At 36.0% G+C, this 25,200-nt stretch overlaps 1 protein-coding gene across 2 annotated transcripts in view; it reads right to left on the bottom strand.

Annotated features, from left to right (window-relative positions):
- The window catches only part of LOC127449420 (receptor-type tyrosine-protein phosphatase gamma-like), a 153,812-nt gene that overhangs the window by 103,200 nt on the left and 25,412 nt on the right, over window positions 1-25,200 (bottom strand). For both annotated transcript variants that reach the window (XM_051712831.1, XM_051712832.1), the window contains exon 2: window positions 10,607-10,693. In XM_051712831.1, the coding sequence (XP_051568791.1) occupies window positions 10,607-10,693 (87 nt within the window). The remainder of the gene's footprint in view (window positions 1-10,606; window positions 10,694-25,200) is intronic.

Raw genomic sequence — 25,200 nt, forward strand, 5'->3', positions numbered from 1 at the left:
GACAACTGCTTGGTTTTAGAAGAAAAATACACTCTAAATCTTTAAATAAGTAGAAAATAATAAAAAATTAATTTTGAAAAAGTAAGTAATTTGTGTTGATATGATTATTTTTAACCCTCAACACAGTTAATGAGAGATCACTAATGGTATGGGCATCTTATGGGCAGTAATGGTTGCTCTTATGATTGCTCTGCAAGGAATATGCAAAGAAATAAGGTCATTTTACGGGCCTGGGTGCATCTTATGCAAACACTGCCCCTTCATGATCATGCCATTTCCATGATGATACCGTTTTCATACAAGCAGTTAATAAAAGAGTGGTGAATCACAATGTGTCACTTTGTGAACTTTCTGGAATGCAGAGTGAGAAATAGGTTTCTACCTCCACAGAACTGGAGGCTTTTCTACTTGAAGAATGGTGCAATATTCCACTCAAGATTGTGCAGAAAGCTGTTCTAAAGGCAAAGGCTGGCCCCATGTCTTGTTAGGTTCCTAAGATCAATATATTGTTTCTGTTATTTTATCAACCACTTGTAGAGGTACGGTTTAATAATGACAGTGGAATCCTTTATAGGTCACTGGCATGCAATCGTATAAATAATGCTGATTTGCATGTAGCAGCATAATTTCGACATTGTGAAAATGCAATGTAAACATGATTGGAAGTCCAAACTCAACATGTATGCATTTTTTGTTAGCACATAATTCAAGGGCTTGAACTTTGTTTAACAGCTTTTTTTTTAATTTTTTTTTATAAAACTTACTACATACTACATCTGAACAAGCAAATAACTAATAAAGAGTGTATGAGAAATCTCCTGCATATATACATGCTTGTTTTTTCATACTTGCATTCTTCACAATAAGTTGCAGAACGCAAATGAGTAACTCCTGAAATAGATTTCAGATAGAAGGTTTTTTGGTAAGCTGTAATTGTTCATGCACCTGTCAAGCTTTGATTTGCTGTTGCTGAGAAAATAGGTTTAAAGGAGGAAAAGGTAAAGGGTAAGCCTGCAGAACCCTTCTGGCACAGAAATGATTGTGCAAGCATGAAAGTATCTAGCACATTGACTCGAAACTTAAAATGCTTCATATGTCACCCAATTTTTAAAGAGCGTTAATGCCTTAACTAAAAACAAAAACAAAACAAAAAACAAACAAACAAAAATAAAAACAGCCTGTTAGCAGTATGGGTTGACCTATGAAAGACTAAGGGATTGTTCAGAAAAGCATCAGTTTAATAAGGCTGCCCCAACAAGGGCCAAGAAACAACATTTCACAAATTCTAAACTTGGCTGTTGTACTTACAATGTTGGGAATCAAAATTGTCAACTGTTAAAGCGCTGTAATTTCTGCGGCACTTACGCCACCAACCAAAATTGCTAAAATAATTACTGTTTTCAAACATTTTCCAGAGGATTCCAAAAAAGACAGTCCCAAACTCCCAAACTCCCACCATTGGTCAATTAGTCATTGTTTTGATAGCGCTGCAAAGTTACATTTTTTTATGAGGATATAAACCTACAAATGGATTAATTATAGTTGACTCTGCTTACTAAGCTGGCAAAAGAGAAATCATTTTAACATAGAAAAAAAAATTACAAGATCAGAATCCATCAAACATTGGAATTTGGTGTTTGTGGACATTTATTTTTGTGGTGTAAACTAGCTTCCAGAAAGCAGATAAGGAACATACAGTATATTGCAGATTGAATAAAATATTTTGGGATATTTTGGGTAGTTCATTTTGAGGTCAACCTCACATGCCTCCGGGTCACTGTTAACAGACTGAATACCCAACAGCTACCACAAAAGCTGTGGAATTGCTTTCCCTAACTGAGGAAATATTTACCAATTTCCATTTCGTTTTTTTACTATTTTCCCCTACCTAGCGAGCAAGTGTACACAGGTTAATCCCAGGGTCAGAAATTAAGAAGGGCTCAGCGCATAAATGCCACCAAAAATGCCCCCAAAATTCAAAATGAGGTGGCAAAAAATGCCCTCATAAAGAATTCTTTAGTTTTGTAACATCTCATATAGTTCTTAATGTTCTATTATAGTCATAGTTATACATATTATAGCATATAATACAAGTTGATGCAGATTTAACTCTTAAATTTCTCATTCTTGAGATTTTGTATAAATGAATTGATTACATTGATGTTTTTGACATAAGTGGATGAGATACAGTTTGTGTTTAAATGGTTAGAAAAAAAAAAGCCCTTATAAAAGGCAAAAGATGCCCCTGAAAATCAAATCCAGGGGGCAAATATTGCCCCTTAATGTAATGAACCTCATAAGTGACTAATTTGGAACGTTCTTACTTGGCAGCAATATTTAATGCCAAACAAATAGTGCTCCTCCAATGAAAAACACAGGAAACTCGACTAACGATTGATTCCAATAGATTTTGACGTTAGCATGATGCTAATTTAACGACGCAATATTCTAATAAACATAAAAATACATAGCACATACATTTACTGTATTACTAAAGTAGTCTATTTTCACTTAGCCTCAACTGTTAACATTCATATTCTTTTCAGTAAACTTTTTACTTTTCAGTACATAATGAAATAAAAGTGCATTTACTGTAGTTAACATTTTCCTCGCCAATCTTGTCTAATGTTTTCTTATCAAATGTTGTCTAGATAAGCAGCACACTTGTTTTTGGAACAGAGAATTTTCTAATTACAAAACAGTGTTGTGTAAAAGCTATGCTTTTTTTAAAATCCTCCATAAAACACTGATATACCTTTTAAAAATGTTTCCATTCCATCAGTTCAGACAATGGTCTCTACAGTCCATTGAACAACAGCTCTTGTGGTGTTAAGTCAAACCATCAAGTGATGTTGGCAGTCGGTTTTACCTGACACTGAAAGCAAAAAGCATTGCTCTGACACAAACAAGCTGCAAAACAATGAAATTGATTCCGAGAGAGAGAAAAAATGAAAGTTAGTGTCTAGTGAGAGGAGAAAAACAAGCTTATTGTCGAAGGAAAAATGTGTGAAAGACAAGCAAGCACATAAGCAAGTGCATGAGACAGCTATTGCTTATAAATTGAATCATAAACTCCACATACTGTCTACCCTCATTAATACTTTCAGAGAAACTCCATTGCAACCACAGTTGTACCAGAGAAACAACAACATCTGTTGAACACTCTAAATAGAGAGAAATCATGGAAACTTGTGGAAGATCTACAGTATAGAATGTCTAACATTCACAAGAAAATCTGCTTGGAAATAAAAGCAAGAGGAAAATTTCATTTTTCTTTCATAGCTCAGGAGATTAAAAAGAATATTCCGGGTTCAAAACAAATGAAGCTCAATTGATAGCATGTGTGGAATAATGGTGATTACCACATAAATTTATTTCAACTCATCTATACTTTTCTTGAAAAAAAAGAAGCAAAAATCCAGGTTACAGTGAGGCACTTACAATGGAAGTGAATAGGGCCAATTACTGGAGGGTTTAAAGGCAGAAATTTGAAGCTTATAATTTTATAAAAGCACTTACTTAATTCTTCATGTATTATTTGAACTTTAAAGTTGTTTAAATCATAATCTTTACAGTAATTTTAGGGTTTGTTGACATTATATCGTCATGGCAACAAAGTTGTAAAATTGTCTGTAACTTTACACAGAAAAGCTTAGCAAGCGATTTGACTACACTAAAATCGTGTTTACATGCATGTTGTTTATGTCTTGTGGCTATACTTATGAAACAGTGAGTATTTTAATGTTTACAGATCGGCCCATTTAACTTCCATTGTAAGTGTCTCACTGTTCCCTAGATTTTTGCTTTTTTTTAAAAGAAAAGGAGAGGCAAGTCAAAATAAATTTTTGTAGTCGATGGAAAAACTGCTGCCGATTGAGCTTAACTTGTAGTGAACCCGGAATATTCCTTTAATGGTGTTCTAAGTTATCATTTCATTAACTATCAACTTTTCAGATGTCACCCCTAAAATTCTTTCGGAGAAAATAAATAAATAAATAAATAAATAAATAAATGAGACAATTGTTCACATACAGTAAGATTATAGAGCTACAAAAGTCAACATGAAATCAAAATTGACCCTATTTATTTTCTTCAATCCAATCCAATAGCACACATTATTCCTAAGACAAAATGTTCCTCAAAATGACATCAAAATGGAACTTGCTCAACCTCTGAAATTACTTTAAACTGTCATTTAGGGCACTTTTCATGATTAACCAATTCCTGATGAATAATCCTGGAAATGCTGTCTTAATTTTTTTTTTTTTAATAACAAAAATATGAAATATGTTACATTATCAAAGTAGAATTGGTTGCAAATGCTGTTTGAAGTTGACTTATAGGGTACAACGGGGCTAAAGGCTCACCTTAAGGAAAATTAGCTTTTTTTCTGGTCACAAAGTGTATAAAGATTCAAGAAATGCATTTATTTTTATTGAATATTGATGGAGCAACATAATTTGTGTGAAAAGAAATAACAACAGAATGTTGTTTTGAAAAAAAAAAAAAAATCCTTATTTTTTTCAAGGTGCAATATGTAACAATTTTCATGTAATATTCACCTTTTTTTTGCCAGTGTGTGAACGGCTTGTAACGCAACTTAAAAACTTCCTAGGTTGCCTATTAAAGCCTGTAGACTGATTTTCATGCGAAGGGAGCGGGTCGCTTTTGCCGGGAAAATCCAAAGGATGTGATGTTTATGTGCGCTCCCGAGAGCCTTGCCTCAGTGCGTCTCTTCCGCTATTCAACAGCGACAACAAACTGCAACACTAGGTAACATTATCTTAGAGATGGAATCCAGCAAACGTCCGGCTCCCAGCACAACACCAACTCCTACACAAACTCCGAGTAAGCCAAAAAAAAAAGAAAGAAACATTTACCGACTGAATCCCATCTGGCTAAGCGGGAACGTGATCGTGGTCGAGCGAAAACTAGAGTGAACATCGGCAGGGCATTTGATTCCTGGAGGGAACTTCGTTAGGTTTTGGGGATCAAAACCGACCCTGAATTGGCGTTCTTCTTATTGGACAGGTAAGCTTACATAACTGCAAAGCATGTGAAATATAGTGCCATAAGGATTGATCTGTGTAATTTTAGCTAACTTGATCTTGCCTGCACAGTAACTGTCATAAACAATGTTAATCTGTAATCATTCAGCAAGGTAAACTACAATAACACATGAAATGAATGCTAGACAATGTTCAAGATAATGCAAAAAGACCCATTCATTAGTGTAACGTAACTTTGTTATGCAGAAAATATATACATTCTATTATTATAAAACAATAGCGCATCGATATATCAAAATGACAGTTGTGATGGAATCACATCAATACTGAATTGTCAACATATTTATAATGTACAGTCTATTTTATAAACAGCTACTGTCATCATTCACCAAATTTAGCTAACAGCTATTGATAAAGCTGGCTAGCTAGCTAACGCTGACATAGGCTATCGGATAAATGCAGTCAATGTATCATGCAAAGAAAAGTTATTACTTCAAACTACAGTCTTGCATAGTCAGACCTACAGGTGCATCTCAATAAATTAGAATGTCATGGAAAAGTTCATTTATTTCAGTAATTCAACTCAAATTGTGAAACTCGTGAATTAAATAAATTCAATGCACACAGACTGAAGTAGTTTAAGTCTTTGGTTCTTTTAATTGTGATGATTTTGGCTCACATTTAACAAAAACCCACCAATTCACTATCTCAAAAAATTAGAATATGGTGACATGCCAATCAGCTAATCAACTCAAAACACCTGCAAAGGTTTCCTGAGCCTTCAAAATGGTCTCTCAGTTTGGTTCACTAGGCTACACAATCATGGGGAAGACTGCTGATCTGACAGTTGTCCAGAAGACAATCATTGACACCCTTCACAAGGAGGGTAAGCCACAAACATTCATTGCCAAAGAAGCTGGCTGTTCACAGAGTGCTGTATCCAAGCATGTTAACAGAAAGTTGAGTGGAAGGAAAAAGTGTGGAAGAAAAAGATGCACAACCAACCGAGAGAACCGCAGCCTTATGATTGTCAAGCAAAATTGATTCAAGAATTTGGGTGAACTTCACAAGGAATGGACTAAGGCTGGGGTCAAGGCATCAAGAGCCACCACACACAGACATGTCAAGGAATTTGGCTACAGTTGTCGTATTCCTCTTGTTAAGCCACTCCTGAACCACAGACAACGTCAGAGGCGTCTTACCTGGGCTAAGGAGAAGAAGAACTGGACTGTTGCCCAGTGGTCCAAAGTCCTCTTTTCAGATGAGAGCAAGTTTTGTATTTCATTTGGAAACCAAGGTCCTAGAGTCTGGAGGAAGGGTGGAGAAGCTCATAGCCCAAGTTGCTTGAAGTCCAGTGTTAAGTTTCCACAGTCTGTGATGATTTGGGGTGCAATGTCACCTGCTGGTGTTGGCCCATTGTGTTTTTTGAAAACCAAAGTCACTGCACCCGTTTACCAAGAAATTTTGGAGCACTTCATGCTTCCTTCTGCTGACCAGCTTTTTAAAGATGCTGATTTCATTTTCCAGCAGGATTTGGCACCTGCCCACACTGCCAAAAGCACCAAAAGTTGGTTAAATGACCATGGTGTTGGTGTGATTGACTGGCCAGCAAACTCCCCAGACCTGAACCCCATAGAGAATCTGTGTGGTATTGTCAAGAGGAAAATGAGAAACAAGAGACCAAAAAATGCAGATGAGCTGAAGGCCACTGTCAAAGAAACCTGGGCTTCCATACCACCTCAGCAGTGCCACAAACTGATCACCTCCATGCCACGCCGAATTGAGGCAGTAATTAAAGCAAAAGGAGCCCCTACCAAGTACTGAGTACATATACAGTAAATTAACATACTTTCCAGAAGGCCAACAATTCACTAAAAATGTTTTTTTTAATTGGTCTTATGATGTATTCTAATTTTTTGAGATAGTGAATTGGTGGGTTTTTGTTAAATGTGAGCCAAAATCATCACAATTAAAAGAACCAAAGACTTAAACTACTTCAGTCTGTGTGCACTGAATTTATTTAATACACGAGTTTCACAATTTGAGTTGAATTACTGAAATAAATGAACTTTTCCACGACATTCTAATTTATTGAGATGCACCTGTATATCCACACTTTGTTTTAGCCTGTTCCAGCACTGGAGAATCAAATATAATATAAAGTCTCAAAGTTTGTAGTAAAACAATCATAACTGTGTAAATTTAATTATGCTACCTTATCTGTCAGCATGATGCCGGTGAATCACGTTGTCTCTTTGTACGTTACGTCATTGTTTTGGCTGATGTTCGCTCGCTCACGTCCCTGTGGAGTGTGCACACGAGCAACAGGTAGCTGGCTGCAGTTCACTTAATGGCCACAGGTTTCATTAATAACAAGTGTTTCTGAATCTTACATACTGCACCTTTAAATGAACTTGGGGTAAAATGCCCCCAGGTGGGTTATATTGATGTAGTGTAGATACTGGGGCAATAGTTATAGGGTAAACGTTATTTGTCAACATTAATCTCCATTGTGATTGGATTAGTCAATGTGTGCTCACTTTGAACACTTTTCATAACAAATCTATTCCCCCCAAATAAGAAAACAATGTGTTTAATGGGGGGCTTTTTACCCCAAATACTAGCCTTTCACTTATTGGACACTTATTGATATATATATATATATATATATATATATATATATATATATATATATATATATATATATATATATATTCCAAAAGTTTGGAATAATGTACATATTTTGCACTTATGGAAAGAAATTCAACTGACCACAAAGTATAGTCATTACTGATATAAAAAACAGCACCATCACTATTTGAAAAAAGTCATTTTTGATCAAATCTAGACAGGCCCCATTTCCAGCAGCCATTACTCCAACACCTTATCCTTGAGTAATCATGCTAAATTGCTAATTTGGGACTAGAAAATCACTTGCCATTATATCAAACACTGCTGAAAGATAATTGGTTTGTTAAATAAAGCTTAACATTGTGTTTGTTTTTGAGTTGCCACAGTATGCAATAGACTGGCATGTTTTAAGGTCAATATTAGGTCAAAAATGGCAACAACAAAAAAAAAAACAGCTTACTCCAGAAACTCGTCAGTCAATCATTGTTTTGAGGAATGAAAGCAAGTGATTATCTACAATGCTTGAAATTGCCAAAAAACTGAAGATTTCATACAAAGGTGTACAATACAGTCTTCAAAGACAAAGGACAACTGGCTCTAACAAGGACAGAAAGAGATGTGGAAGGCCAGATGTACAACTAAACAAGAGGATAAGTACATCAGAGTCTCTAGTTTGAGAAATAGACGCCTCACATGTCCTCAGATGACAGCTTCATTGAATTCTACCCGCTCAACACCAGTTTCATGTACAACAGTAAAGAGAAGCCTCAGGAGTGCAGGCCTTATGGGAAAGTGGCAAAGAAAAAGCCATTTTTGAAACAGAAAAACAAAGAAAAGGTTAGAGTGGGCAAAGAAACACAGACATTGGACAACAGATAATTGGAAAAGAGTGTTATGGATCTTAACCACATTGAGCTTTTGTGGGATCTGCAAAACTGTAAGGTGCGTGAGAGGTGCCCGACAAGACAGCCACATCTATGGCAAGTGCTACAGAAAGCGTGGGGTGAAATGTCACCTGAGTATCTGGACAAAATGACAGCTAGAATGGCAAGGATCTGCAAAGCTGCACGTGGAGGATTTTTTTGATGAGAACTCTTTGAAGTAGTTTAAGAAGTTCTGAACATTTTTTTCAAATTGTAATAGTAATTTTTCACTTTATTAATGTCCTGACTATACATTGTGATCAGTTGAATGCCACTTTGGTGACTAAAAGTACCAATTTCTTTCCATAAGAGCAAAATCTGTACACTATTCAAACTGTATATATATATATATATATATATATATATATATATATATATATAATCACCTTGAACAAAATTGAAAATGACAAACAAGTATTTTGTTTCAAAATAAATGTGATCATTTCAGGGTTTTTCATTAGCTAAACAAACTTGCAAAATTCTAAAATTTATTAAATATTAGAGAAAATTACCTCAAAGTCAAACTTTAGACAATGCACGCAATGATCTCATGGATCAGAAGTGGTAGTTTTTAAATCAAATGTGCCTTTCACCACGGGGGGCCTTTAACCCCGTTGTACACTAATGTAGCTCAGATAGTTTGGTCTTGAAATAATTTGATAAGAAATATTTGAGTTTATAATGCAATGTCTGACTTTTGATTGCATACTATCTTGGCAAACCCACATTTGTTGACATTGTTGAGATCTCTTCTGAAACTCTAGAAGAGACACATGTAAGATTACTAGTGTCTATTTCTCAAGAGAAAATTCTGAGAAGCAGATGACGTAAGCAAAAGTACATATCTTTGCTGCCTAGGAGAAACAATTGAGATACTAAAGTGATCTTATTTGTGATTCTTCTTTCTCATGGGACCAACCGCAACAAATACTTGCTCTGAAAACAGTATCATTTGACATCGAGACCACTGGATCAGAGAAACGACATTTCGAAAATGCTGCCTTGCCTATTAGAGCATGCACACTGAGAAAGGAAGCCTCACAGGGCTTGTCGCACGACTTCACATGGTAAACACACATACATGGCTGCCAGGAAACACAAATGAAAGGAAAAGCACCATTTAAAGATCATTCTCTGCTAGAGGGCTGCTGGAACCACAGGCATCAATGTTCCTCGTGCCTCTGAGTACCAACAGAAGTCTAGAAGAACTACCAGCACTGATCTGTCAGAATTGATGAAGCAAGCACTTCAGCTGCCCAAAGGAATGAGAGAGAAAAATAAGAAATAAAAGAAAAAATACCAAGGATGTACTAAAAATAGGAGGGGAAAAGAGAGACAAGGGCGAATTCACAAAACAGTTGCAACACTTTTTTTGTATATCAACACAAAAAAAATTTATTAGTTATTACTAACCACCCACAATCCAAGTCACTAAATGCACTGAAATACCACTGGACTTTTTTAAAATTAATTAATAGTCATTCTTTTCAGCACAAACATGCTTCCTTTAAATTAGTTTTGTTATACATTGCGTCTTATTCACAAAACTGAGCACTATATGCCTAATGCAATTAACATCGAGCTATTAGTACGTTTCACCATGAGTTTGAAATTAGACAAGATCGGTTACTATTCACAATCATTGACTGGATGTTTGCCAGTGACATGGATTGATTCATTTTTAAATACCATAGATGTATGAAATACGAAAAATACAGCAATCTTCTGAAGATTCTGCTGAATTGGATGACTTCTATATTATGTTAAAATTCCCTTTCTAGGGCAAAGCATTCAACATTTTCATTGATTTTGTCCAGTGGCTTCCAAAGTGATTTTTTTTTTTTTTTTTGCTACAAAACAAGTGAAACTAATAGACCAAACCCACCTGCAGGCTTTCTAAAGGAAATATTCTAATAAAATTTCCCAATAGGGTTGAATCCCCACAGACAGACAGTCTTATGCTGAGTAAACACTGTTGCTATTGCTAACTGATGCTGAGCACACATGATCATTGTTTGTTGGTCGAAGGAGAGAATGACTCACCTGAATATGCCCAATAGGGTTCCCCGGCCGCCCTCCGCTCCCTTTGAGTGGCTGAGCTCCCATGATCCTCCGCTTCCACTCGTAAGGCTGTCAGAGATAAATCAGATGGCATCATAATGGAGACTTTCCACAAACCATTGAAATAATCAATGCAACATCTTATCAAGACTGCAATATTTTACACTCTGGAATACAACAGGAATATGTATTCTGAGAAGCTGACAAATAGGCATGGACATAAATTTGACTTTTTCATGATTTTAAGCTAAATTCATACATTTAAGGGAAATGGTTTATTTTTAGATAATGTTGATACTATTTCTTTTACGTTTTTCCACCAATTATAATATGAAGCCATAAAAACTGCATGCATAATAATACAATGTGAAAACATGCTGTTTGAAGTAGTTTTTGATGAAGTTTATCACATCACAAGGTTTTAAACATTTTGACATATTATTTTCAAGTTAAACTAGTTTGACCATTTGCTAGCATCCTCAGAAATAAGTAAAGCTTTAACTTATTGTATGCTTGTTATTCTCATGTGTAAGTTAAAGGCATTTTCTACGAGAACAGTAAAATTACATGTCATATAAACTGCCCTTCTACAATCATGATGTTGTACTGTACATTGCACTGTGAGTCTGATACCTTGGCAGCACTCTGCATACTGAAAGCTCATGTAACTCTTAATGCATGCATTTGTCATGCAAGTAATCCATATCATCTTGCACTGGCTCAATACTGGCTTGAGTTCTTGAAGTGTACGTAGAAATCCTATCTGCATACACAACTCACTAGAACAGCGCCCACATGCAGTGTCTCTTGACGAAGTAATCAGAAGTAATAATAACACTAATAATAACACTCAAAGAGTTCTCAATGGGGCTTTAAACCTGTGAAAAAGCTGGCACTTCTCTCCTCTCATTAGAAACACTCAAACTAGCTAAAGTTACGGTCGCCTTTAATAACCAAAGAAATACATGATTTGTAACTCTAAGGAGTAGTAGGTGGTCATACTTGACAACCAGAACGTTTATTTTTGATCATCAGACCTCTTTTGCACTTACCTGGCAAGAAAGAAAAAGTAAGAGTTCATGAGTCAATGAACTGATCAATGGAACTTAGACATTAGTCAACATTATTAACAATTTTGGACAGTAGACAATATAGTAAATGTGAACTAATTCAAGCAAAGTGACGTCAGGCTCGTGGGTGGGGTAAATGAGCTTCAACAGTTTTGTTTTAAATGATTCACATTTTTCTGTACCAGATGGTGCTGCAATAATGTATTCAGACCCTCAACCAATTAACCTATTCTTAAGGAATAGTTCACCCAAATATGAAAATTCTCTCATTATTTACTCACCATCCCAGATGTGTATGACTTTCTTTCTTCTGCTGAACACAAACAAAGATTTTTAGAAGGATATTTCATTTCAATGCAAGTGAATGGTGGCCAGAACTTTGAAGCTCAAAAAGGCAGATGAAGACAGCATTAAAGTAATCGGTAACACTTTACAATAAGGTTCCATTTATTAACATTGGTTAATGCATCAGGTATCATGACCAAACAATTAACAATATATTTTTTACAACATTTGTTAATCTTAGTGTGATGAGGAGGAGGGCGTGGCCGGGCCATGAGGGTGCATGGCCGGCGCTGAGTCAACTAATCAGCAGGAGAGAGAAAAAGGAGACGCCAGTTCGGGAGAGAGAGAGACACACACGCAGCCATGCTGTGTGTGTTTATGTTTGTTTTATTTTGTTTTAAGTTCAGTTACATCATTAAAGTTATGTTGACTGTCCTGCCGGTTCCCGCTTCCTCCTTGCCCACCCTGAACCCGTTACATTGGTGCTGAAACCCGGGAAGGAGGAAGGATGTGCTGTCGTGGAATCCTCGCCCCGGCCATCTGCCAGGGGTTTGGAGGACTGGCTGCCATCTGCCCAGGGAGGTGCGGCTGTCATCCGCCAGAGGGCGGAGGAGTGGCTGAGGACCAGGCGACAGTGTGTTCGGGGGCCGGCGAGCAAGTTTTTCTCTCTCTCTCCTCTCTCTCTGTGTCTCTCCTGCTCGCCCTTTCCCTCTCCCCAGGTTTCCAAGAGGCGGGGTAGACCATATGCTGGTGGAACAGCTGGAAGATCAACGTCTCCCCTTCAGAGATGGGGGAGGGACTAGGCCAGTCCATTGTTAGTTCATGTTAACTAATGTTGTTAAACTACTGTTAACAAATGGAACCTTATTTTAATGTCTTACCAAGTAATCCATACGACTCCAGTGGTTTAATCAGTGTCTTCTGAAGCGAGCCAATCGCTTTTGGGTGAGAACAGATCAAAATCTAACTCCTTTTACACTGTACATCTTGCCATTGAAGTCTGTAGGCACGATCATGATTTCAAGCTCGATTGCACGTCCTAGTGCTTGACGCATGTGCAGAGCGCTAGATGGCACTACGAAGTGTAATCGAGCTTGAAATCATGATCGCCAAGGAGACTGAGGTCAAGATTTATTGTGAAAAAGGAATTACATTTTGGTCTGTTCTCACCTAAAACCGATTGGATCGCTTCACTAGACATTGATTAACCCACTGGAGTTGTATGGATTACTTTTATAATGCCTTTATATGATATTTGAACCTTCAGCGTTCTGGCCACCATTCACTTCATTTTCACATTGTATAGACCTACAGAGCTGAAATATTTTTTTTCGAAATAAATCTTCATTTGAAATAAATAAATCTTCATTTGCATTCATTTGTCATACACATCTTGGATGACATGAGGGTAATGAGAGTAAATGATGAGAAAATTTTCACTTTTGGGTGAACTATCCCTTTAAATCACTGATTTTCCACATTTGTTCATTTGGATTAAAGTGTTTGAATGAACAAATGTAAATGTAGAAAATATTCATAACAAAAATGTATTAATCACCTTTTATAAAAGAGAGAACCTCATGTCTTATTTAGAATAGATGACAGCGTTAATGAAAAACAAACTTTTGGTCAATTTGGAAAGTTTTTGTATAATTTCATGGAAAACATTGACTTTAACATATTATGTAATGGAAGTGTAAAGCTAATATAGCCATACTCAAAATATGTACAGTATAAATCTTAGCCTATTTATAAGATTTAGCCGTTTCGATTTCATAAAAAAAAAATCCATCAAATTAAATTGTGTAATCTTTATCAAAATAAAATTAATAAAACGTAAAATATTTTTTGTTTTTAATTTTATTTATCAGTATTTTTTATTGTGTTAAAGATGTTAATTAACCTTTATGATTTATTTTCCCCTATATATATATATATATATATATATATATATATATATATATATATATATATATATGCTCTATAGAATGACATCTTTGTGTCTTTGGGGGCAAGTATGTACAGCTTTTCTGATTCGTTGGGAGTAAATTTGGCCCTCTATAATAGCAGATCAGTTCCAGGTTACTTTTTCCAGATTAGATTTCAAATAGTGACACTAACTCTGAATTAGACTGAGATCAGTACTTTCACTGAGCCATTGTTGGACCTCAACCTTTTTGTTCTAGAGCCATTCCAACATGAATTTGTTTTCTTATTTGAGATCACTGTCCTGAAATATGAGCATTTTTATAGCAGACTTAAACAAGTTCCCTTGCAGTATTTCACAGTATTTTGCACAAACCATTCATCCATTTGTGAAACCCTCCCATGCAGGAGAGTCTTATGCAAAGCTCCTGATACAGTTGACTAGTGCACCTTTACTTGGCTCTCAGCTACTGATCCCTGTAACTGCTTCAAAGTGATTATTCGGCTCTTTGCGGCTTCTCTCTCAAGTCTCCTTCTTCATGTGGGGTTTTGAGGGACTGACTTTTCTAGGCAGAGTCTGGATGGTTCACTCCAAAATGAAAATTTGTCATAATTTACTCCCCCTCATGTTGTACTAAGCCCATATAGCTTTCTTTCTTCTGTGAAATACAAAAGGAATACATTTTCGTCACATATTTATTTATTTATCATACAATGAAAGTGAATGTTGACTGAAGCTAACATTCTGCCTAACTTCTCCTTTTGTGTTCCAAGGCAGAAAGAAAGCATACATCTGCTGTGCATTGAACAAGCACTACATGGACGTCTTTAACGGTTGTGCATTATCACCATGTCAACAACCGCGTCTCCCGCTGAAAGCGTTTAAATGTGCTCCACCTGCTGGGCCCCATGGGAGTTGTAGGTCGGGCTCCATGGGAGTTTTAGGCCCCCGGGCTTCAGCCTGTATAAGCCCGTGCGTTAATGCGCCCCTGGGCATGACAGGGTGTGTATTCAGAAAGCTGTTTGAAAACAAATGCTTAATTTGCAGTTCAGATGGGTGATGCTAGAGAAGCAATTATTAGAGAGAAATTATTTTGCTGGTCGCTTGGTTTCTATTTCTGCTGCACCTTGCTGGGAAGCCCTATCCACAATGAAATCTCATTGGTCAAAATCATACTTCACATTACTGCATATTACACATCGAATATGTTCTGATTAGCTGTGTTTTTATGACTTTGTTGATCATTTTCTCTTTCAGTGTGGATCTATAAATTACTTACCACTAGAATCTTAAGTTAGGACAAAGTATAAGAGTGTAAATCCATGCAACAAGTTGTTCGGCAGATGTGAGAAGTCCATGGTACCAGGAACTGCTAGGAATATTGAGACAGAATCAAAAGTATTGAAGTATACACGTCCTGAAGTGCATCAGAAAGATGCATACTGGGCTGCGCAGAATAGGTTTTCACCTCCAGACATATTAATATTTCAAGTAGCAGTACCCTAAAAGCACGAGTTTCTCCAACAGTGTCTCGTATACATTGCTATTCTCCCTTTGGCTCTAAGGGAACTTGCTTATCTTGCTCTGTGTGTTTCAAAGCTTCCCGGTGAGAAAGCCCCTGTGTTTCTTCAAGACAATTAAAAACCAAAACAGCACTATGCCTTCTCATGCTCAACACTGTCATCTTGAAGAGCATCCGATTTCCTGCTTTATACAGTAGAACCATATGGCAGATCACATGTCAGGTGATCTAGTGCAGTTTTTCAGTAATCTGGTAATAACATGTTAATGGAAGGATTCAGCCAAAAATGAAAATTCTGTCATCATTTACTCACTTTTTATTCTTTTTTCCATCAGTCAAACACTAAAGGAGAATGTTCATACTGCCATTTTTTTTTTTTAATAAAATGTAAGCATACAATAACCAGGGGCTGTCAAACTCCAAAAAAGGACAAAAAGCAGCATAAAAGTACAATAAAAGTTGTCCATATGACTCCTGTGCCATATTCCAAGACTTCTGAACCCATATACAATCGCTTTGTGTGAGGAACAGACCAAAATTCAATTGGGAACTGAGATCATATTTAGAACTGGCATTTCTTATTCAGAATAATAATAATAATAATAATAATAATAATAATAATAATAATATATATATATATATATATATATATATATATATATATATATATATATATATATATATATAAAGTTAAATGTTTTTCAAGACTTTTGATTGTGTTAACGGTTCTTGAACGAGCATTCTTTAGCCTGATTTACTATGAAGAATCCAAACTTTTTTCTCATGGAGCTAAAGCACCATAGGCGAACAAAGCCGGCATTTATACTCCGCGTAGCGTTGTTTTAAAATTAGTTCGTTGAGGGTGACGTCACTGTGTTTAACGTACTGTTCCAGACACGGAAGTAATGACAATAATGCAGGTCTTTCTCTCGATTGATCGTTGCTTTTAGCGCTGCATTAGTCAGTGCATTGCTTCTTTGCCTTATTACACTCGTCACGGGGCCCTTTTCACTTTTGTTATCTGATAAGTTATCTGATCTGACTTCATAAAAAATGCAATCTTTCTCCAAGCATTTGTCGTGGCATCGCTGTCTTTGTGGAGTTCATGCTGCAAATCATATACAATTTTTTTTTAACTTCTTCACAATCTCTGAGAGACAGGCTTCAAAATCATCCATTTTAATGACAGTAACCTAGGTAACAACTCTCTTTAGCTGGCACGCATGATTGTAAATAAAATAAAAAAACCTCACATCCAAACCACACTCACGATTAGTTGTATGTAATCATCAATGCTCTTCAACCAGCCGAGTTCTCCTTAGTCAAGAATTTCAGCGATGTGTGCGAACAGGAGAAATATCACAAAACGAACATTGGTAGAACAAAAACATCACTGCATTTCGTCATCATTTGTAGGCGAACTAAACATAGTCACAATAGTTCAACACCATGCTACTCTGAATTTGTTTCATGTGCTACCATTCAGAGACACTGCAACATACATACAAAATAAGTAACGCAAAACATACAGCCCGACCAGTGTAGTCTGATTCCCGAACAAATGACTCTTAAGAGCTGATTCATTTGAATCTACTGCATGACACTTATGATCCGATTCTTTTGAATCTACTGCACGAAACATTCAGCATAACCAATGTAGTCTGATTCCCAAATAAATTATTCTTAAGAGCCGATTCAATTGAATCTACAAAACATACAATGCTACTTTTCGAATAACTGACTCTTATCAGCCGATTCTTTTAAGTGAATGAATTTAGTTAATTTAGCTAACTTTTTCAGAGAATTTAATGAACTTACTGAACCACAAGTCATTAATTTCAAAAGATCTGTTTCTGTGTTAATGTGCTTAAGGCTTGTGTGACTTCAGTAAGGCTTAAGAGTCACTACTGGATGGTCACTGATATGACAACGTGCAGTTAAAGATACACTTAATGAGTTTTGTTGTAAATAGTTGTATTTAATTTTAAATTAGCGTATTAATATTATATCATTTTAAAAGAAAGTGTACGCACCTTTTGCAAGAATCTGTAACATTAAAATATGAAATTATATCATCATTTGGTAACAGACTGCTGAGTAAATCCAGTAAGAGTTACATTTATTATTTCCAAATATTTCTTCCTCAGAAGTACTAAAAGAATAATTAATGGACTGGTCAAGGAACCGGAATCATTAAGAATTGTTAAATTTCTTACATTGCCTATCCCTAGTTATTAACTGCTAATCTTCTGCTATGGCATTGACTCTCAAATATCATTGTATATAATATGCAAATATTCAAACTTTCCACATCAAGGTCAATGACACGGCATTGGTTCTCATGTGTCTCGTAACAAAACGTAGGGCTGCACGATATTGGTGAAAATGAAAATCACAATTATTTTGCTCAAAATTTTTATCATGATTATTAATCACAAGTATTATTTAATGTGAAATATATATATATATATATATATATATATATATATATATATATATATATATATATATATATATATATGTATATATATATATATATGTACATATATACATATATACACACACACACACACAGTGCTGGGTAGTAACAGATTACATGTAATCTGGATTACACAATCAGATTACAAAATCAAGTACTTGTAATTGGATTAAATTACATTTTAAAATACTTATAATCTGAATACAGTTACTTTTTATAGATTACATGATTACATATTAACAAGGCAATGGCAGTAAATTGTTAATTTATTGATCATCCTAATCATTGTCAGTTTATTCCTAATCAAAGCACATTGCTCTACTGTTGCTGCTGATGCAGTGGAGTCCACTGCATGAAGCTTGACATAAAACTTGACACAATTGTTCCTTGTGTGACTCGGTGGAACTCTTCTGCTCTTTTTCTTGCTGTTTAAAAGATAATATCTTGCACCTCAGCTTTGGAATAGGTGATGGATTATCAGTAAGCTGTAAGGGTTAAAAATGTTTCAGTGTTTTTCGATGAAAGCTTTGACCTAGCAACGTCATTGCTGTTGATTTTATGGTCATTAATTTTCATTAATTTTATTATAGTTTTATGTTGATTTTATGGACATTAATGTTTGTAATGTTGCTATTGTTTTATGCACTTAAAATGAACGATGTTCAAAACTCAGTGTTTTGAATTATAACTTTGGTCATTGCTGTTATATTTAATGTTTATTTCATTCATGTTTAATGCACATTTTAAAAATGTCATAAAGAGCTATTTTTGTGGGGCTCTTTTTGTTAGTAATAAAGAATGGAATAAATTTTCTTCCTCTTTGTACTTCTATGTTAAAATGATTATCCTACTCAAATGCATATGCCATAAAATAAAATAGAATTAGGTTGAAAGTAATCCAAAAGTAATATGATTAAATTACCCCATACATGTAATATACGAGATTACGTTACTGATTACATTTTTTGTCATGTAATTTGTAATCAGTACCTGAATACAATTAGCAAGTAATCCGGTAATCCGTATATATATATATATATATATATATATATATATATATATATATACATATATATATACATATACATATACGTATATATATATATACGTATATATATATATTTATTTATTTTTGTTCAATTGTGCGGTCCTGTAAAATATATATAAATATATTTTAATTTGTATCCCCTTTTCTCCCAATTTGGAATGCCCAATTCTCACTACTTAGTAGGTCCTCATGGTGGCGCGGTTACTCAATCCGGGTGCTGGAGGACAAGTCTCAGTTGCCTCCGCTTCTGAGACACTCAATCCATGCATCTTATCACGTGGCTCGTAGTGCATGAGACCACGGAGACTCCGCATGTGGAGACTCATGCTACTCTCCGTGATCCACGCACAAATTACCACGTGCCCCATTGAGAGCGAGAACCACTAATCGTGACCACGAGGAGGTTACCCCATGTGACTCTACCCTCCCTAGCAACTGGGCCAATTTGGTTGCTTAGGAGACCTGGCTGGACTCACTCAGCACGCGACTCCAGGGGTGGTAGTCAGTATCAATACTCGCTGAGCTACCCAGGCCCCCCAATAATAATAATTATTATTAAGATTATTATTATATTATAATACACAATAGTAATATACATTAGTAATATATTTCTATAATAATTTAGCAAGCAGCATTGCTATACAGTCTCAAGCCTTTATTTTTGCAGAAACCTAATTATTAAATCAAGCCTTTTATTTTGAAGGAAGAGGTGACAGCCTAGCGCTTCTCCTTCCATAAATGGTGAAATGGTCTCCTCCTTGGTCCATAAAACCCCAGTGCCATGATGTTACTTAAGATTTGTTTAGAAACTTGTAATGGCCAGTCATATTTAGAATTATGCAAATGTGCAGCTGAAGTAAATCTGGAGCGCTTTATATATAACGTTGTCAACGCACGTTTCAGAGCGTGCTTGAAAGTGAAACAGTGATTGGTCAGTGCTGAACTTCTGAAGAGAGCTTGATTGGTCAGTTGTGGTGAAAATGGACAACAAAAGAGCTTGTGATTTTAGTCTATTATTCGCAGACACAGCCTTCAATGAAAATGAACAATAATTTGCAACTTCACCCGGCAGATAATTTCTGCATGCAAGCTCACTAATTCCATAAACGGTTATACGTAATTAACCATGAGAGACAGAAACCGTGATCGTGGATAAAGTATGATTAATTATGTAGATCTAACCAAACGTGACTCGCCATGTTTGAAATTGCTGAAGTGCTAATGAGATTCGAGAGCTACAAAAGACTTATACTACAAATACAGCACAAATGTTACATTGAGCTTTTTTTTTTATTTTTGGAGCTTGGCAGCCAAGTTCAAATTCATGGAATGTTAAAGAAAAGCATTATCATTCAGTAAAACATTTATTTTTTGTTGCTTACTTAATAAAAAGAAAGAAAAAGTAAGCTATACAGGTTTGTAGTAACTTGAGGTTGAGTGAATGATGACAGAATTGAATTTTTAGGTGAACTTTTCCTTTAACATACCATTACCAGATGTACTGATACCGCAAAACATTACCTAACTTGGTAACCACTTAAACAGAACACCTTCCCAGCTGATCACTTTGAAACAAACTTGATCTTCAGCTCAAAGCTGAAGTGGAATTCTTTGTTTTATCTCAGTTCAAAGTGTCTTAAAAGTGACTCTGTCTCCTGGGTGAAGACACCCGAGCGCTGCTTGTCTTGCATCAACAGATTTTCCAATCCTCCGCTCTGCTCTTGCCCTCACTTGCATCATTACTTCGGAGATTAATTAGTGGCTGCACTAAGACGATTCCTTCCATTGCAGCAAATACGTCCACTCTTATTGGTTAGTAAGCAATTAGACCCGGCTCTCATTGGTTAATGACCTGTCTGGGTTTGTTCATTGTTTAATCCCAGATGGACAGCAACCCAGAATACGTGAAGAGCTGTACCAGCACAGCAAACAATTAGAAGCATCTGCAAAAGCCATCACAAAGCATTCAAAGGTTATGAATGCTCAACACTAACCTGTAATGATTTTCTCATAGCTCATTACAAAGGGTAAACATTAGGATTCAACTGAAAATAAAGAACATGATCCTTTAATGCTTATGTAGAGTTTGTTTGACGTGTTTCCTATGGGCCTTCAAAACAGTAGCTACAAGTCAACAGATGCCACTTCAGCAAAGCAGTTCTCTGAGGGACTATGTTTGCATGTCTGCCATGTGACATGGTAAGGAGATTGCAAATAATGTGAATGAGAGATGGCGTGTTAAAGATGAGAGACTGTGTTTGTGTTTTTGTGTGTGTGTGTTGTAGTCTTGTTGTTATGAGACAGAAGGGACAAAATAGAGCGAGGCAATATGTGCACTGGCAGATTGTGATGGCAGGTGCATTTATGCAGTTCAACGCAGCTAAATATGACATTAAAGGAACTGCTGTCTCTGAACTCCCAAATATCAACATAACAGGTAACCTTGGTAACCTACTCTTGGGTAAACGCATATACATGCATGCAAGGACTGACAGGTGTACATCTGTCTATTATGTTTAGCATGTCTCTCTGTATCCAGATCAGCTGTTTGTAATGGAATAACATCCCTAACTACTGTATTTTTTTGCATTTTCCAAGGTTAACGCGAGTGTGCTTGTCTGTGCAAAACTTGACGCCACAATGCAAGGGAAGTTGCCAGGGCATGCTCTGCAGTTGATAAGGTATTCAGGGGTGTTCAGCATGTTATGCAATGCAGTTGCTGAGGTATTCTAGGTGGTTACTAGGGTGTTGCTATTCAGTTGCTAAGGTGTTCTGGGTGGTTGCTAGGTATCCAAGTTTAACCCTTCCTTGGTTCTGACATTCAAGTTCCACTGTAGACCTAACCGGGTAAAACTGACCCGACATTATTAATTACAACTCATCCACATTTACCAGTGTTTCCCCTAAAAATTGATCATAAATCATTAACCTACTTATTACTAATATCCTAGTGCATATTTCAGTCATTTTCTGTATAGTATTTCAAATATTTTTATCCAATTCAAAAACATTGAGTCATACTTTTTTCTCTCATAAAAAACTTTAATTTGCATTTATTCTACTTTAAAAAAAAAAAAAAAAAAAATGACAGCTATAATTTCATTTATCTCCAAATACACATTTCCCTTCCCTTTTGGAATTGGGGTTGTGTCTATATATATATATATATATATATATATATATATATATATATATATATATATATATATATATATATATATATATATATATACACACACACACACACATACACACACACACATACTACTGGTCAAAAGTTTTGAAACACTTGACTGAAATGTTTCTCATGATCTTACAAATCTTTTGATCTGAAGGCATATGCTTAAATGTTTTAAATTAATTTTGTAGACAAAAATATAATTGTGCTACCATATTAATTTATTCCATAGAAGAATATCATCTCATAATGCTATTCTGAGATGCGGATTGGTGCTATTTTGGCGGCACGAAGGGGACCTACACAATATTAGGCAGGTGGTTTTAATGTTGTGGTTGATCGGTGTATGTGTATATATATATATATATTATATATATATATATATATATATATATATATATATATATATATATATATATATATATATATATATATATATATATATATATATATATATATATATATATATATATATATATATATATATATATATATATATATATATATATATATATATATACACAACAGTTAGTTCCAGTCCTTGAATCTAACTGGACGAGAGACGTTCCATGAGCACTGATGGTCTCACACCATCAGTACTTGGACGCTTCACTGTGTGTATCACTCCGCTTGTGTTCATGCCGTTCTAAACTAAAGTGTAAGAGCAATGTAGATGTGTTAAGAGCTACTGTGTGTCTCTCTACATGTTTTTTTTTTTTTTTTACATTACATATGTTAGCCAACAGGTGTTGGCAAAAGATAATTTTTGTGTGTAATATGAGCCAGTTAGGTGACGTGAAGTGAATTCGCGTCAGCCAGTGTTTACATACAACAGCACTCCGTGATCGCTTGTATTACTACTACACTACTAAAGCTAGGAAATAGCTTTAAACCGCTTTGAGCGAACAACATCAGCATTAAGGTTCATCACAGCTGAGAGACACAACGGACTGATTAATTACACAAACTCAAGGCGCTTACCTCTTACTGGAGTTTCCATTGGAGAGGACGTACTGTTTAAAATGGGGGAGGAGATTGCAATTTCTATTGTGAATGACTCTTGCTCAGCGGCTACAGCGAAATAGGGAGAAATACCCCCACTTGGACGGCTATTTTTCCACTATTTTTCAGAAAGCTGATCTTCAGAAAGCTGACAGCATCTCTGCTTGGGAGTGGCAACAGGTGATCGTATGCTCCATCTCTCTCTCTCTCTCTCTCTCTCTCTCTCTCTCTCTCTATCTCTCTCTCTCTCACACACACACACACACACACATCCATCTTTGTTTATCCAATAACTTGTTATAAACAGCACAAGCCGTGATACTATTTCTGAAGTGACATTTTTTAATTACTAACGGAGGTTTGGACGCATCATTTGGTTTGAACCAGCAATGGCAGATTCTGATCTGTCGCGTAAGAAAGTAGGAGTGCCATAGGTAATCACAGCAGTGCTGATGTAGGGCCATACCGCACTCTTGCTCGTGTGATATTGCTTATATATATATATATATATATATATTTACACAACCCCAATTCAAAAAAAGTTGAGACAGTATGAAAAATGCTAATTAAAAACTAAAAGTAGTGATTTGTAAATTATCTTTACTTTGCTAAATTGACTACACTACAACTACACATTATATGATGTTTTACCTTGTGAATTTCATTGTTTGTTTGTTTGTTTTTATGTACAGTAATTTCAAATCAGACGACTGCAACATGCTCCAAAAAAGTTGAGATAGGGGCAATTTAAGACTAATAACAATTTGATGAGTTAAAATAACAAGGCAATGTGAAACAGGAGATGTTAAACAAGTGAGGCAATCGTGATATAGTATATAAGGAGCCTCCAAAAACAGCCTAGTCCTTCAAGAGCAAGGATCATTCAAGACTTGTCAATTTGCCAACAGATGCTTCAGCAAATAATCCAGCACTTTGAGAACAATGTTCCCAAAAGACAAATTGAAAGCATTTGGGGCATTTCACCCTCTATAGTGCACAATATAGTTAAAAGAATCAAGGACTATGGTCAAATCTCGGTGCGTAAAGGGCAAGACAAAAACCTCTTCTGAATGCGTGTGATCTCTGATCCCTCAGACATCACTGTCTTAAAAAACATAATTCATCTGTAATGGATATTATGAACATGGGTTTGGGATTACTTTAGTAAACCTTTGCTAGTCAACACCATTTGCCGCTGCATCCACAGATGCAAGTTAAGACTATACTATGCAAAGCAGAAGCCCTACATCAACACTGTCTAGAAGCTCTTTTGGTCCGATGAGTCCACTTTTCAAATAGTTTTTGAAAAACACAGCCATAGTGTTCTCTGGGCCAAAGAGGAAAAGGACCATCCAAGCTGTTATCAGCGTCAGGTCCAAAAGCCAGTGTCTGTATGGGCCAGGGATGTGTCAGTGCCAGTGGTGATTTTTCAGGGCCAGCAAAGCCTTCTCTGCTGGCGTAACATGCCTAATAAATAAATATTTTTTCATCCTTTCATTCTCATTGACCTTTTTGCCTATGTATTTTCAATCACTTTCCTCTCCTAATTAATCTACAAACGAATAGCAAAAAACAAAAAAATGTATCCAATCAGAATTTATTCCTAGATGCTTACAAGCAAAGTGTGACAACTGTTTCACAAATCGCATGCCCGAAGCCATGCTCCTTAGCCGAAGCAGCGCGTGAGTCTAAGCTCCACCCGGTTAGGCCTTCAGAATTTCCACAGAATCCCTCAACACTGCAGTGAATAGGCATCTAAAGTCAGATTGTCAGATTCATCAACCAATCAGACTGATTTATAGTCCATGCCTTCTAGCTGGCCTTGAGTGACGCAATCACGCTTTAAGTGATGTACGTAATTTGAAAGCGAAGAGCGCGAGATCTTGCCGACCATTCGGATGTTATCACTGCTGGTATTGCGGTTGAGAAAGAGATCTTTATGGATTTACAAACCTGAGATGTTCTGCATGATCAAGCGATTGATTAATTAAACAGGAAAGGAGGACTGATTTTCACTTCAAGCAAATTGGTAAGTGCTTTTTGCACTGTTATAGCAACACCACGA

Source organism: Myxocyprinus asiaticus, chromosome 12 (assembly GCF_019703515.2).
Source record: "Myxocyprinus asiaticus isolate MX2 ecotype Aquarium Trade chromosome 12, UBuf_Myxa_2, whole genome shotgun sequence".
In the NCBI taxonomy this organism is placed as follows: domain Eukaryota; kingdom Metazoa; phylum Chordata; class Actinopteri; order Cypriniformes; family Catostomidae; genus Myxocyprinus; species Myxocyprinus asiaticus.